Here is a 15,411-nt window from a genome sequence, read left to right on the forward strand (position 1 = left end):
ACACATGAAAAGGTGCACATCAGTAATCATCAGGGAACTGCAAATTAAAACCACGATGAGAGATCACCTCATCCTGTTCAGAATGGCCAAGATCAAAGACAAGAGATAACAAGCGTGGGTAAGGATGTGGAGAAAAGGGAACCTCGTACACTGCTGGTGGGAGTGTATTGTGGAAAATGGTACAGAATTTCCTAAAAAAATGAAAAATGAGAATACCATATGATTCAGTAATTCCACTGCTGGGTATTTTCCCAAAGAAAATGAAAACACTAATTTGGAAAGGTATATGCACCACTATGTTTATTGCAGGATTATTTACAATAGCCGAGATATGGAAGCAGCCCAGGTGTTCGTGGATAGATGAATAAAGATGTGGTTTGTATATACCATGGAATATTACTCTAGTCACAAAAAAAGTATGAGATCTTGTCATTTGTGACAACCCGGTTGGACATAGAGGGTGTTATTGTAAGTGAAATAAGACGGAAAAAAAGTAATACAAATGATTTCACTCCTATGTGGAATCTAAAAACACAAACAGAAACAGACTCATAAATACAGAGAACAAACTGGTGGTCGCCGGGGGCCGGGGGCGGGGGGTGGGGAGGATGGGCAAAATGGGTGAAGGGAGTTAGTAGGTACAAACACAAAACGTACTCAAGCTTTTAGGAAAAATACAGGAACTATTCCACAATTTAATAGCAATTGGAGGTAGGATTAAGTGATTTTTAGTTGTTTTCTAACTTTTAAATAATGATTATATACAAAGATAGATTTTCATTGCTTCTCATTCCTAAGGAATTCAAAATTTATTTATTACCAAATATCTACAGATGCCTGAAACAATATGTGTAAAATTAGGAATTTGAAAAGTAATTCTTTCCCCAGGGATCTTTGTTAATCTGCTGCCAAGTTTCTCATTGAAGGACACTGGTGAAAACCACACTTAGGAATTTCCATGCAATTTCTTTTTCTGTTTTTAGTATTTGCTTAAGTTCAATTAGAAACTGTATTAGTACTGTTTTTAACATTCTCTTTAATATGTGTGTTTTAACACCATTTACCTTGAAATGCAGCATGATGCATTTCCTTTTGTTAGAATAGTTTTGCCTACAGTGCTCATTGACCTTATATTTTACAAAAGACCACTTTATCTTTCTTTCTTGGTGCTACTTTTTCCTCTTGAGCATAACTTAACCAGTTTCTTAGGCTGTAAGTAAAACATATTTTATCATTGCCAAAATCCAGTGCGTCATTACATGAAGTTAAGGTTTTCTAAATCATGCCCTTTCTCTGGGGCGCCTGGGTGGTGCAGTCGGTTAAGCGTCCGACTTCAGCCAGGTCACGATCTCGTGGTCTGTGAGTTCGAGCCCCGCATCAGGCTCTGGGCTCATGGCTCAGAGCCTGGAGCCTGTTTCCGATTCTGTGTCTCCCTCTCTCTCTGCCCCTACCCCGTTCATGCTCTGTCTCTCTCTGTCCCAAAAATAAATAAATGTTGAAAAAAAATTTTTTTTAAAAATCATGCCCTTTCTCTTTGAAATTCTGTGTAATATTTACCAGTAAAAAATACATGCACACACATGTGTGTGTGCGTGTGTGTGTGTGTGTGTGTGTGTATAATATTTTAAGGCCTTACCTTTTGGAATTTTTTGCAGGTTTTTGAGAGCTGCCCAATGTCATCCAAATCAAGAAAAGAGAAGATCTGTAGCATTATGTTGTCAGGCATGTGAATTAACAAATCAAATTTTCCATGATGCAGATTCAAAGAATAATCCAATGATACTTCTTTCCCAAACACATTGTGCATCTGCCCTAAACATCAGTGAGAGAGAGAGACAGAGACGGGTAGACACAGGCAGAGACAGACCAGGTTATAATAGGCCAACTCAGTCCCACACACTCTCAAAAAACATCACTTGAGGAGCACCTGTGCTTCTTCACAGAGGGTATACCTATCTTTGTAACAAAGCCATATTCCTACTGAAAAGATGGGCATCATTAAGCAATTCCAGTGTCCCTCAAGTGAAGTTACAGCATCTCACATTTATGATGCTCTTTACTTGTAGTCTGACAACAGTCCTTTGAAGAGGCAGTGTAACCACTCTGGGAGGTTCCTGCATTCCTTCGTCACATTCTCTCCAAGCGCCTCTGTGGGGCAGGCACTTTTATAGGTGTCGAGCATAAGCAGTGAACACAGCAGACTAGTCCCTGCATCCTCAGGGCTCATACCCTTCCTTAAACATACAAGGAGCTGAAACCCCTAAAAGGTAGGGTCTTCCTCGAATCTTCCAGGTCATAAGTGCCAGAACCAGATTGTCTAGATCAGAAACCCTTCATCCGAAATCCATGTTGAGTGTTGATATGACACTGTTGCTCTAGTGGCCATCCATGGCCCCTAAATTAGTCTCCCTGATATTATGAATAAGCAAGATCATACTCTTTCTTTCTATGGAATGGTCTATATTAAATGTTTGTCAGATCCTCAAAGGAACAACTTTTAAAAAGCTTTAAGTGTCATACATTAGGCTCTTTGTAACCCAGCACTAAATTGTTGTCACCATTATCTTGCCATAAACATAAAATGGAGTGATTCAATATTCTAGGCAAAAACTGTCACCTTAAGTGACAGATAATGATACGTATTTTCTCTCCATTGCCAAGTAGCCATGTGATTCCTGTCGCCTTCCTTCTTCCAAGCAGATCCCCCAGCAGCTTGCTTCCTTCTGACCAGGGCAGACCCCAGACACGGCCAGTCTGCTCTGGGCCTGGGCCTACTGGCTGTCACTGGTCAGGTGATGGGCACATGATGTCAGTGAGTGCAGGGAGGGAACAGGGCAGACCTAACTCTATCCTCCCGTATGTGGCCAAAGAGGCCCAAGGGTAGTCAGCCTTCACACAGAGCCAAAATGCAGAGGTGGGAAGACCCCGGGCTCCTGACCGCGGTGGTCGAACTGCCCACCTCCTGTGGGCTTCTGTTAGGTGAGGGCGGTGTCCCTTGTGTAAACAGTTTGAGTGACTATTTCTATTACTTGCACACAAATCTGACCCTGGATGAAAGGTTTTGTTTTGTTTTAATGTGTGAGAAAGCTTTCATTCACCCCAAGGAAATCCACTCTTTGTACAACAGTGTGATACCCCACCCCCAGCAGCTCCTAGAGGACTTGTCAGAAATGCACATTCTCAAGTGCTGCCTAAGAACTACTGATAATTTAGGTCTCAGCTCTTATCCTCAAGGTGGTTCTAAAGCCTTGAGAAACCCCACCATACTGCCTATCAGACCCAGAGGCCCCAGCAGCACACAGCCATTACTTCCACTTACAAACGACTATGAAGAGAAACCCCAAAGGCTCGAGGTTCTAATGGACAACCAATTGATAGGTCGTAATGTGATAAAGCTGTGGTTCCTCTTGCAACTTTTGCAAATTAATCAAGAAATATTTAGAAAAATGTGAAGTCATCCAGGTTTTCCTAGAACCTAGCATTTCCACTTAATACACATTTCAGTAACCGTCTTGTGCTGCTTCTAAGATGTGAATTACAAGTTCTACCCTCTAGGAATAAGAGACATGACTGCATCTCCCCCTTCCACACCACAGACACAAACCCTCACCTGCCAAGGGCAGCTTTACAGCCTACACACTTACTTTATTCCTTCAGTGACGACCCACTTGTCTGGGTGTGTATGCTGTGCCGGGGACAGATGCCACATGCTCATGTTACAAAGCATAGGACTTGTGCTGATAATGAGCTCTCTGTTTGCCAGGAAAATCCACACAAGTGGATGAATACACCATTACAGTTCACTGGCGTAAGGACTGAAATAAAGTGTGGACAAGGAAATGTACCTTTTAATCAATCATCTTCTCCCCAAGTACACTGATCTATTTGGGGTCCCTTGCTCCTGGCAACAGGAAGCCAGAGCTTGACGTCATGATCCTGACTCAAGAGTGATGCAGAGGCAGGCACAATCAGGCCATCCAAGGCAGCAGCCTGTGGTGGTGGGGATAATGGCACCCAGTGGGAGGGCAGTGGTGCTTCCCCAGGGGCCCAGTATGTGCTCACTACACTGCACCCGGTCTGTTGGTTCTGAGCCTCAGCTCATTCAGGCTTCAAGTTCATTCTCTGGGCTACTTGAGATCCTTCAAATAATTTCCCTTCTCTGCTTAAGTCAACTAGGATTGGTTTCTGTTGCTTAAAACCAAGAACTCTAAAGGAAAACTGACAAACAGGGAGGGAGTTAGAGGCAAAAGTAACACAGGGAAAGCTGAAGGAAGAAGTTACACTGGCCTGAGCAGAAATACCATTAGTATCCAGCAAAAAGAATCTGGCAGCCCATACCCTGTGGTGGAAAGTGGCTAATCACCTGTGGTGACCTTGTATCAACTATCTGTTGTGGATTTGTTCAGGTTTGCTCCATTGCAATCACCATGGAACAATGTGAAAGGCAAAAGCAATGCAAGATTGTAGTGTCGGGTGGTGATTTCTAACAGTCCTGAATTGCAATGTAAGCAGCAAACAAAATAACCTGAATTCTTAAAACATAAGCCCTGAGAGTTGCTATTCAAGGGGTAAAACAGGGTTGAAATAGCCACATATGTGACAGTTGGTTCAGTAACACAGAAAGAGTGTCCTCTGAACCAGAATGGAGGTATTTAGGAGTCTTTGACAGGCTCACCAACACCCAGACCCACTGTTACTCCCATGCTGTCCCGTCCCCAAGGAAACAGATCTTGTGTTTCTCCCCACGCCACCACTGTTTTCAGACCGGAAGTAGCCAATAACAAAGTTGATACTGGAACAACTTGGCTTCCACACAAAAAGAACACAGCCCTTTAAGAATTCATGTCAGCCAAAATGAGGGGAACAAATGAAAGAATAGATTCTGAGTGCAGGAGTCTAGAGAAGAAAGAAAATGATACTAAGTTGGATTGAATTCATGGATAGTGTGTTGGTTTAAACAAAGGAGAAGTTCTAGTTGTTTGCTCAACTGGCTACTAGGGGCCTAAACTCAGTGGTGGCCAAGTGAAGTTGAGAGGCCAAAAATTCCCATCACATTTAAGGTGGACTCTGGAGTGGGCTGGAGGATGGCCGCAAGAGATGTCCACATCCTAGTCTTTGGAGCCTGGGGAGAAAAGGGTCTTTGTACACGTGATTAAATTCAGGATCTGAGAGGGGGAGGCAGGGAAAGATTTTACACCCAGGTATGCAGAGAAGGTGATGTGCAGATGCTGTTACGAGCCAAGGAAGCCCAGCCCCCACAAGTTGGAGGAGGCCAAGATCAGACTGTCCCCCAGAGCCTCCAGTGGGAACAAGCCCTGCTTATACTGATGGTGGGTTCAGCCTCTAGAACTATAACAGAATAAATTTCTGTGCTTTTAAGCCACTACACGTGTGGCCATTTGTCATGGCAGCCAGAGGCAACTAATACAGGTACCCTGGCTTAAATGGGAAAGGAAGACTCAGGAGTTTAGTGTTAAGCCAGGAAGCTGAACATAGCAGGCAACAGGGCCAGTGTAGTGATCAGAATGGCCCTGCCCCAGATAATTCTGGGGGTGACTGATTACCAAGTGCCTAGGTTTGAAAGGGATAAACTGCCCACTAGATTCCTGCTTGGTTTGCGTAGTTAAAACCTATGTCAGATCTTGTGAATATAGGCCTGACTTGAGTAACAATCAGGTAGAGACATGTCCCTTCAACCAATTTCTAGACTAGAATAATTCCACAGATCAGAGATCCTCCACCAGCCAGGAGGTTAGCTACACTCGAAGGACCTTGTGAGAACCTACACATTTGTTATGAGACTTTTCTTTCTGTAGGCATTTACTGCAGATTGGCAAAGATCCACAAGCTTGACTCTGTTGGCAAGGCTGTGTCTCCGTTGGCAAGATTCAGGGGCCAGTATGCTGCAGGAACCCAGCTCACTGACATCTTGGGAGCAACTGTGGAGTTGACTGTCTCAAGTAGAGGACACAAGGGACCAGCATGGGTGTCACCAGTTGGGGTCACTTTAGGGACGGCACTGCTGTGAACCTGAGTAATCTGAGATGACCTGTGCCTCGGTAGCATCCTTCCTGCCCCTTGCTGTGTCCAACACACACATGCTGCCTCAACAGTCACCTCTTTGTGTCCTTGTTTCCTGCTGAGGTGGCTGTCCCCTTAGCTACTGAGATGCCTCTCCCTTGTACCCTCACTTGTTGGAGAGTACAGCAGCTTGAGCCCCATGCAGACCTTCTAATCCCACAAGGCTCCCAGGCTCCACCTGCACCTAAGGGTGTGAGCCACCTGCTATGGACCAGTCTCCCCAGTGCCCCAAGTACCCAGATTCCCCTGGGAAACTCACTCTTCATTTAAGAATCAATTCAGTGTTGGGGCACCAGGGTGGTTCAGTCGGTTAAGCGTCTGACTTCGGCTCAGGTCATGATCTTGCCATTCCCCAGTTCCAGATCTGTGTCGGGCTCTGTGCTGACAGCTTACCTGGAGCCTGTTTCAGATTCTGTATCTTTCTCTCTCTCTCCCTCTCTCTGTCTCTCTCTCTCTGCCCCTCCCCTGCTTGTGCACACACACACACTCTCTCAAAAATAAACATTAAAAAAAAAAAAGGAATCAACTCAGTGTCCACTCATCCCCTCATAGCACTAGTTTTTCTGTTACCACTCCCCTCTGCCTTTGAACACCACAGAAGCAAGCTGCTTTATTCATTTCATATTCCAGAGCCTAACACTGGTTCTGACACAGAGTAGGCACTTTTAAATGAGTGAACAAGTCAATTCACCCTTTGTTGGTTCCACTCTGGGACACTCTCAGGAAAGAAAAGCATCTGACCATGTGGCCCATGGAGGACCCCTATCAGCTCCTAGACAGGAGGTCCCATGGATGCTCTGCAGCTCTCCTGGGGGCTGCTGCAAACCACAGTCAGCCTGTACAAGTTCAGCCAAGTGGGACACGCCCTGGCTTCCCTCATATCCATGAGCCAGGCCTCTAGTGCCAAGAACAAGGGCTTTCTTTAAAGAGGGAGGAAGGAGCAGCCATGATGCCCAAGGTGACTTGAAAATGCCACATGCACCCTGCGTCCCCTCCACCGCAGCCCGTACTTGCCCTGCTGCTGCTCGTTCAGCAGGAAATCTGTGGGGGGCTCCTCACCTCTCTTGGGAGGGTCATTTCTTATTCCAGGCAGAGAGAATCCATCCATGACTTCCAGGTAACCTGCCCAAAGAAGCAGACACACACATTCTGGCACAGGTGTTGCCCACCATGGGAGCCAGTCAGTGGTGGTCTGCTATAGCAGCCTGATGAAGACCTAAGCAGAGAAGGTACAATGTCCCTCTGTGAACTGACAACAGCAGCATATTGGCAACTGCTGAAGCTGGTATGGGTCCATGTTATTACTCTCTCTCCTGTGAATGTTTAAAATTTCCAGTAATAAAATGTTAAAAAGAAAATTCATCTCAGATGGGGATTTTTTTTTCCAGTTGGTTCATATGTTCACAGACGAATTGAAAGAATACCTTGTCCTCTTCCGTTTTTCATTTTTATGGGTCTAATTGCTGAGACTGTGTTGATGTATGAGGGAGCAGAGGGGTCTTGTTATAAAAATTCCACCTAATTCTTTAAATTTCTTTCAAGTTATACACCAAATGTTCCAGTTATCTATGATCACAAATTACTTCTGAGGGTTTACCATCTGATATTCCTCTCAATCTTACTGAAAGCAAAGACCTGCCTTATTTATTTATTTAACTTTTTTAATGTTTGTTTTTGAGAGAGAGAGAGAGACAGAGCATGAACAAGGGAGGGGCAGAGAGAGAGGGAGACACAGAATCTAAAGCAGGCTCCAGGCTCTGAGCTGTCAGCACAGAGCCCGATGCGGGGCTTGAACCCACGAATTGTGAGATCATGACCTGAGCCGAAGTGTTCAACTGACTGAGCCACCCAGGCACCCCAAAGACCTGACTTTTTAAAAAAAATTTTTTTAACATTTATTTTTGAGACAGAGAGCGACAGAGCATGAACAGGGGAGGGTCAGAGAGAGAGGGAGACACAGAATCCGAAGCAGGCTCCAGGTTCTGAGCCATCAGCACAGAGCCTGATGCGGGGCTTGAACCCACGAACTGCGAGATCATGACCTGAGCCGAAGTCGGACACCCAACCGACTGAGCCACCCAGGCGCCCCAAAGACCTGACTTTTAAAAGGATTTGTTATTCAATCAGTAGACTCATTAATTTTCTGTTCCTGGGAAGCAGGCACAGAAGAAGACTTTACCAGGACTTATCAAATAACTACTAATCACACCTGCTACCCTTTCATTCTTAGAGGTAAACAGTTTAATCTGATCTATTCAAGAAAACTTGGTGGGTGGAGTTCAAGGCAGTAATTTCAGTACATGTTTGTCTGTACAATATTTTTACAGAGAGTTTACGAAAGCCTTGGATTGTAGATTTAATTAATGCAATTTATGGAAAATAGTCACCATGTAACCTCTGCCAATTAATCTTTGTTTTTAGACCAATGAGTCAAAATCAGGCTTATTTTCTCAGAAAAGTATAACTTTGTTTTTTTTAAAGTTTATTTATTTTGAGAGAGAGAGTGAGAGAGAGCAAGCGGGGAGGTGCAGAGAGAGGGAGAGAGGGAGAATCCCAAGCAGGTTTCATGCTCTCAGCGTGGAGCTAGACACAGGGCTCCAACTCATGGACCTGTGAGATCCTGATCTGAGCTGAAACTAAGAGTCAGACGCTTAACCGACTGAACCACCCAGGTGCCCCCAAGAGTTTTAAGTAAACTTTACACCCAACATGGGGTTTGAAACCACAAACCAGGGATAAAGAGTCACATATTCCACTGACTGAGCCGGACAGGTGCCCCATAACTTTGTTTTCAATTCAAATAAATGTGAAATTTATGTCTCAAAATGAGGACCAATTTATACAAAGGAATCAGGAACACATCTTGTTAAGAGATTACTAAATGCAGTAAAGTCAAGATTAAACTTATGTAGAGCTAACAGTCTGTTTCTTACTACCTAAGGTAATGCAGTATAATGTGTAGCTAAACTTAGAGGAGTTTGTGAAGCAGAGAATATGATAATGGGAGCTATGTTGCTTCAGTAAATGGCAGTACATGAGTATATGAAACTCTAGTATTGGGCTTTAGGAATAGTTAATTTATTTAAAAACTAATCAATAAACCCTTTAATTTTGTTCTGTACTACTACCAAACATTTTACACATATTTAATAGTCAACTATATATTGCTAAAAACGATTCTGCCTGGCAACTAATCTATATGTTTATTTCTTAGTCAATAGCAAGTAGAAATATTTAATTGTATGAAAAATGACTGCAATTGGGAAATAAACTTGATAAAAAACAGATTTTCAGCTGCTATTTCAGCCTTCACTAAATACACTGTTGTTCCCCAAATTCTCCTTTGGGAACCGGCTCATTTGCTCATTCTGTACTCACAATCTGATTAAGTCTAAAACACATTCATTCTGCTTTTTTAGCCTTTTGGAAATCATTCTGTGACCTCAAGCTCACACCCTTCTCTGTGTTCCTAAACTGTCTCTCAAACCTCCTCCTGTGTGTCCTTGAACTCATCTTAGAAGCAGTATTATCATTCAGGTGTGTTGCAGACAAACCATGTGATGTGCCAAAGACCAGCCAACCTGTAAGGGAAAGAGATCTTACACCAGGCCTTTGCTGTACCAAATTACTGGGTCTTTCTGCCATTTGTTCGCTCACCCAAACCCTTAAATGCCATCCCTCCTCCAGCTTACTACTTAAGAAATGATACAGGAAAATCTACATCCCTTAAACATGAGAAACATCTGGAAAGTTGTGTAGTCTCATGATACTTTCTGCTTGCCTTGAATTCTGTCCAGAGGAAATCCCACCCGTTTAGAGTGGAAGAGGCTAGGTGAGACCAGCAGAGGCTGCCATCTTTCCGCCCAGTGCTTCTCCTCTGGCAAACATGGCTTCACTAATGACAGGAAGCTCCAAAGGTGAAACATGGGCAGTAGAGTTCCCCACTGGGAACAAATGTAATTTTTTAACCACAGACTTCAAGTACTGACTCGGGCTCAGACTCACAAGCCATGACCTGAGCTGACATCGAGTCGGATTTCAGACTGAGCCAAACAGGCACCCCTCGTGGACCACAATTTAAAGAATTGAACTCCTTTGGCTTTTTCTCTGCTTGTTTAGATATTGTTTTAAAACTAAAATTACATGACAGGACATTCCTGCTTTACCACAAATGTGATTCACAATGGGCACAGTCACTTGCTCCTACTCCTGTGTTCCCCAATAGCTCCACGAGGGTGGGCTGGCTGGGCTATGGGTAAGCCTGAGGGCTTAGCATTCATGGTTTATAATGCTGGGTGTTAATTGTGACTGTATTTGGAAACATGTGAGACTCTGGAAAACACCCAAGCCTGTGTTCTATACCCAGATTTCACTGGCCTGGAATGGGGCCCAGGAACCAGTAGTTTTTAAAGCTTTCCAGGTGATTTTTTTTTCTTATTAAAAAAAAATTTAACATTTATTCATTTTGAGAAAGACAGAGCATGAGCAAGGGAGGGGCAGAGAGAGAGAGGAAGACACACAATCTGAAGCAGGCTCCAGGCTCTGAGCTGTCAGCACAGAGCCCAATGTGGGGCTCGAACTCATGAACTGCGAGATCATGACTCGAGCCAAAGTCAGAGGCTTAACCGACTGAGCCACGCAGGTGCCCCATAAAGCTTTCCAGGTGATTCTAATGTGCAGCCAGGTTCAAAAATAACTGATAGGTAGCACGGTGTCCATGGGAAAATGCTGGGTAGCAAAGAATGCCCAATCCTCTACTCCTCAACAAATATTTGAGAAAATGCTACTTCCAGGAATATGACATGCAAGTCTCTGCCCTCAAGAAGAGGGAAACACTCCAGTAAAAGTCAGCAACAATAGGTGTCTAGGAGCCTTGGAAAAGGTGTCTTGCCCAGCCTGGAAGCAAGAAAGTCTTCCTCGGTGAGGAAGTAGTGCCTGGGTTGAGTTTTAAGCAGGACCCAATGCCTCACTTACATGGTGACTTACACTCACATGGTGTGTAGGGAATCAGATGTCTTGCCCACTAGAGCTCCAACATCAGCTATGACTCCAGGGTGGGAGTACGCCATTGGATATTTTCATGGTGGTTATGTGTTGGCTATTTGTAATTCAGATGTTTGATAGAAAGAAATCCCCAAAGGCCTGCAATACCTTGCCAAGAGGAGGTAAGCCATAAAATCTTCATCCTTCAATATTACTTTCCCTACCAGTGGTGAAAATTCTCATTTGCACAATTCAATTAACGTATGAGTAACAGTGGCATCTAACATTTACTAAGTGCTCTGAGCACTTTATGCGTCTTATTCCATAATAACCTTATGTGGTAGGTCCTGCAATCTATCCCATTTTGCCTATGAGGATAACAACTCACTCAAGCTCACATTCAGGCATGCACACACGTATACACACACATTAAGTGATGAAGGCAGGTCTGTCTGAAGATGAAGATGTAGGTCTGTCTGAATGCACAGCCCAAGCTCTCAACCACTATGCTCATTATCCTCAGCAGGAGAGTAAGTGTGTGCTTATCAAGCATTAAAGCTATAATGTCCAACAAAGTAGGTCCTTAGCTTTGCTGGTGCCTTACCTCAGTTTTGTTAACAGTCAGATGGTGGGAGTCCTTGCATGGAGAGGGAGCCTGGCTTCCAGTCTCATACATAATATAGGGCAGGAGAGAAGTCATGGGTTCCTTTTGCAGTTCCACAAGCACAAAGAGTATCCAAGGTCAGGCTGGTTTCTATGCTCACCACTCCTGCTTTTTTCTTCACCAGCAAGAGCAGGTGACCTTTACTCAGGAACCCTGTTCCAAGCAAAGTGCCCTCTGCCTCCTCCTTAGCAGGAGCAAACAAGACTAGAAGATGATTGGCTTTGTGTTGTCACGATACATCGCATAAAGGGACTCAGCTGGCCAGCATCAGGTTCCTGGTAGCCTTTCACTTGCATGTGTGTGGAAAGTCCATTCACTCATGTATTCAACTAGCATTTATTGAGTGCCTACAATGTGCCAGGCACTGTGGAGTCAGCAGACCCTGTCAGTTCCTGCCTGCCTCACTCTGCTGGCTGTGAATTTGAGATGGTCATTTAGCAGAGCCAGCTCTGCTTGGCAGAAGAGAAGAGCCCCTTCGCACCAGCAAAACCCTCTGGGGTCCTGCCTTCCCCCCCCCCCATTTTCCCACCTATAAGGGGGCTCGTGAACTGTCCTCAGTTTATCATCCAGTTCTTTCTTGCTGAGGTGGAAAGTCTCTGTCTGATCCACTAGATGAGACATTGTGCTATTTGTTTCCCATATGCTCTATAGCTCATAGGGCATACTGAAAGTTTGTCCAGATTTCTTCCCCTCATTCCTGTATTTTTCCCTTTTACATTTAGTTGATTTTTAAAAGTAAAATGCTTGAATTCTTTATTTCCTTTTGCATGAAATCTACAGCAATTTTCTTTGTGGTTACCATGGGGATCAACATCTTAAAGTTATAACATTCTAATTTGAATTTGTAGCAGCGTAAGTTGAATAAGCATACAAAAACTCTGCTCTCTTACAACTCTATCCCTCCCCCTTTACGTTGTTGATGCCACAAAATTACAACTTTATACACTGTATGTCCCCAAACCAAAACTAATTCTTCTAAATGCAGTAGTCTCCTGAGTAACGGAGAAAACAAGACTTGGAGTCACAAAGCCAAGTTACAATAATACTAGTTTTATAATAATTTTTTTCTTTATATGTATTAGTCTCTGAAATCACTTAGCTAAGAAAAAAGTACAGTTACAAACCATTGTTATAATACCAGCATCTATAATTGACCATACATTTACCTTTATGAAGATACTACTTTCTCCATACAGCTTCAAGGTAGTGTCTAGTGTCCCTGCAGGACTCTGCTGAACACTTACTGTGGGACATATCTAGTGGTCACAAACTCCCTGAGCTTTTTTTTTTTTTCTAAGAATGTCTTGATTTCTTCCTCACTTTTGGAGGACTGTGTTTGCCAGATATTTGATTCTTGGTTGACAGGTTTTTTTATTTTAGCACTCTTACTTTGACCCAGTGTCTTCTGGCCTATAAATTTTGATAAGAAATCTGCACATAATCTCATTGAGGATCCTGTGTATGTGACGATTTTCTTCTCTCTTACTGCTTACAAGATTCATTCTTTTTCTTTCAACTATAATGTGTTTCGGAGTTTGTAGAACTTCCTGGATGTTTGGGAAGTTTTCAGCCATTTATTTCTTTGAATATTTGCACTGCCCCTTTCTCTCCCTCTTCTCCTGGGACACCCACAGAGTGTATGTTCGTCTACTTGATGGTGTCCTACAGGTCTCTTAGGTTCTGCTTGCTTTTCTTCAATCTTTTCTTTCTGTTCCTCAGCCTGGATAAATTTCATCATCCTGTCTTTACGTTCACTGATTTTTCTGTTTGCTCAAATCTGCCTTTGAATCCTTCTAGTGAATTTTTCATCTCCGTTGTGGTACTTTCAGCTCCAGAATTTCTTCTTGGTTTCTTTTTAGGTTTTTGATCACCCTGTTGGTATTTCCATTTTGTCCATACATCATTTTGTTGACTTTCTCCACTTCTCATTAGGCCTTTGAGCATCTTTAGGTCCATCGTTCTGGAGTCTTTGTCTAATAGATCTGCCATTAAGTCTTTCTCAGGGACAGTTTCTGTTGAAGTTTTTTCCTTTGAATGGGTCACACTTTCCTGTTTGTCTATGATACTTTGTGAAACACTGGACATTTGAATCTAAAATGTGTAACTGTGTAAATCAGTTTCTCCTCCTTTCCCAGGATTTACTGTCTTATTATTGTATGCTCTACGCTGAGGATCAGCCTGAGGTGTAAAGTGTCTTATGTCTATTCTGAGCCTTTCCTTGGGCATTCATGGCCACTTTCTAATTTTCCCTGTACATGCAGCTGTTTTTCAAAGTCCTACTCTTTAAAGTCTGGCTCCCCAAAGGGGAAAAGCAAAACTGAGGTCAGGGCAGTGGGAGGTGGGTGGGTGGAGTGCTGCCCCTTTAAATATCCTCAAAGTCACTTCAGCCAGGAGGTGGGAGTGGGGTGGGGGAAGGGGATTGCATTAATGGGGGAGATAGAATGAGAATGCCTGTCTGCCTGCACCTCTTTGATCAAAACTAGCAATCAGCAAAGCACAGATGCCCAACATTTGGAAGACAGGGTCCTTTTTACCCACCTTAGTTCCTGTAAGTTGTGGGCAAGGTGCTCACATGGCCAGGGGTGGGGGATGGGTAGCTGCCACTGTGTGAAGAGCTAAAATTTACTGTCCAAGTCTTCCCCTGGAAGTTGTGAGCCTTCAAGAGACTGGAGTTCCAAATAGTTACATCAGACAGGTTCTATGAATGTAATTGTTGTCCACATGGAGGGGACAGATTCCTGGGGTGTCCCACTCCACCATCTTCCCAGAATCCTCACTGGAATTGATTGGCTTTTACTACCTTCTTATTTCACATGACTAAAACTCTCCCATTTATACAAACCAGGCCCACAACAAGCATTCACAATAGATTGGGTGGTGATGGAAGCAAAAGTTAATTAAAATTATGCTCAAACCAACTAAGCCATTAATTGGTGAGGATCAAAAGTGTTGACACATCTGATTTCATTCCAATGACTTTTTTCAGTTTTCAGATTTAGTGTAGTGTCTCCAGTCTGGAGAATTTGTAACGAAAATGTTACATTCCTGCACTGAATCAATACTAAATGAGGCCCAATTCAACCTTATAGGGTTTTTCTGTTCTTTCTCCAATTCCTAAAATACAATGCAGTTTGGCCAAGACTAGCATTGGAAGGTGGAGGGAAATGTGCCAGGCTTGGTGAGGATAGCAGTTTAACAGGAAACAGAGGGAGCATTTTCTTGGGGAAGAAAAAAATGAGCAGGGGGAGGGTTGGAAGGCTGCTTGAGTAAGGTATGGTTTGCCAATGGAAGATCCTAAGTAACTGGACCTTAAATGTGCAACATAAAAATCAGTCTTGTGGAGACCTTATTTGTGTGTAAAGGGTGAATGGGGGTTGACACTGGAGTCCCCAGACTACAAGCAGTCTACTGTACTAATACATGTACACAGTGAGATGGCCACAGAAGATATACTGCTGAAGAAACCTAGCTTGCAATAGGTCAAGCAGAGGAATCAAAACCCCAAATTTCAAGCCCAGGTCTAGCAGGCGGTAACCCCAAAAGACATCCAAGTCCAAACCACCAGACCCTGTGATTATGGCAGTTTATATGGCAAAGATTTAGGGCCGCTAATCTGCTGCCTTCAAAACAGGGACATCATCCTAGATTATCCGGGTGGCTTAATGTAAACGTAAGGGCCCTTA

At 43.5% G+C, this 15,411-nt stretch overlaps 1 protein-coding gene across 1 annotated transcript in view; it reads left to right on the plus strand.

The window, feature by feature from the left end:
* UPF3A (UPF3A regulator of nonsense mediated mRNA decay) overlaps positions 1-2,292 on the plus strand; it is a 30,315-nt gene extending 28,023 nt beyond the window's left edge. The window contains exon 11 of the mRNA XM_032592537.1: positions 1,656-2,292. Coding sequence (XP_032448428.1) covers positions 1,656-1,920 — 265 coding nt within the window. The 3' untranslated portion in view covers positions 1,921-2,292. The remainder of the gene's footprint in view (positions 1-1,655) is intronic.
* The last annotated feature ends 13,119 nt before the right edge of the window (positions 2,293-15,411 follow it).

The sequence above is a fragment of the Lynx canadensis genome, chromosome A1 (assembly GCF_007474595.2).
Source record: "Lynx canadensis isolate LIC74 chromosome A1, mLynCan4.pri.v2, whole genome shotgun sequence".
Taxonomy (NCBI): Eukaryota; Metazoa; Chordata; class Mammalia; order Carnivora; family Felidae; genus Lynx; species Lynx canadensis.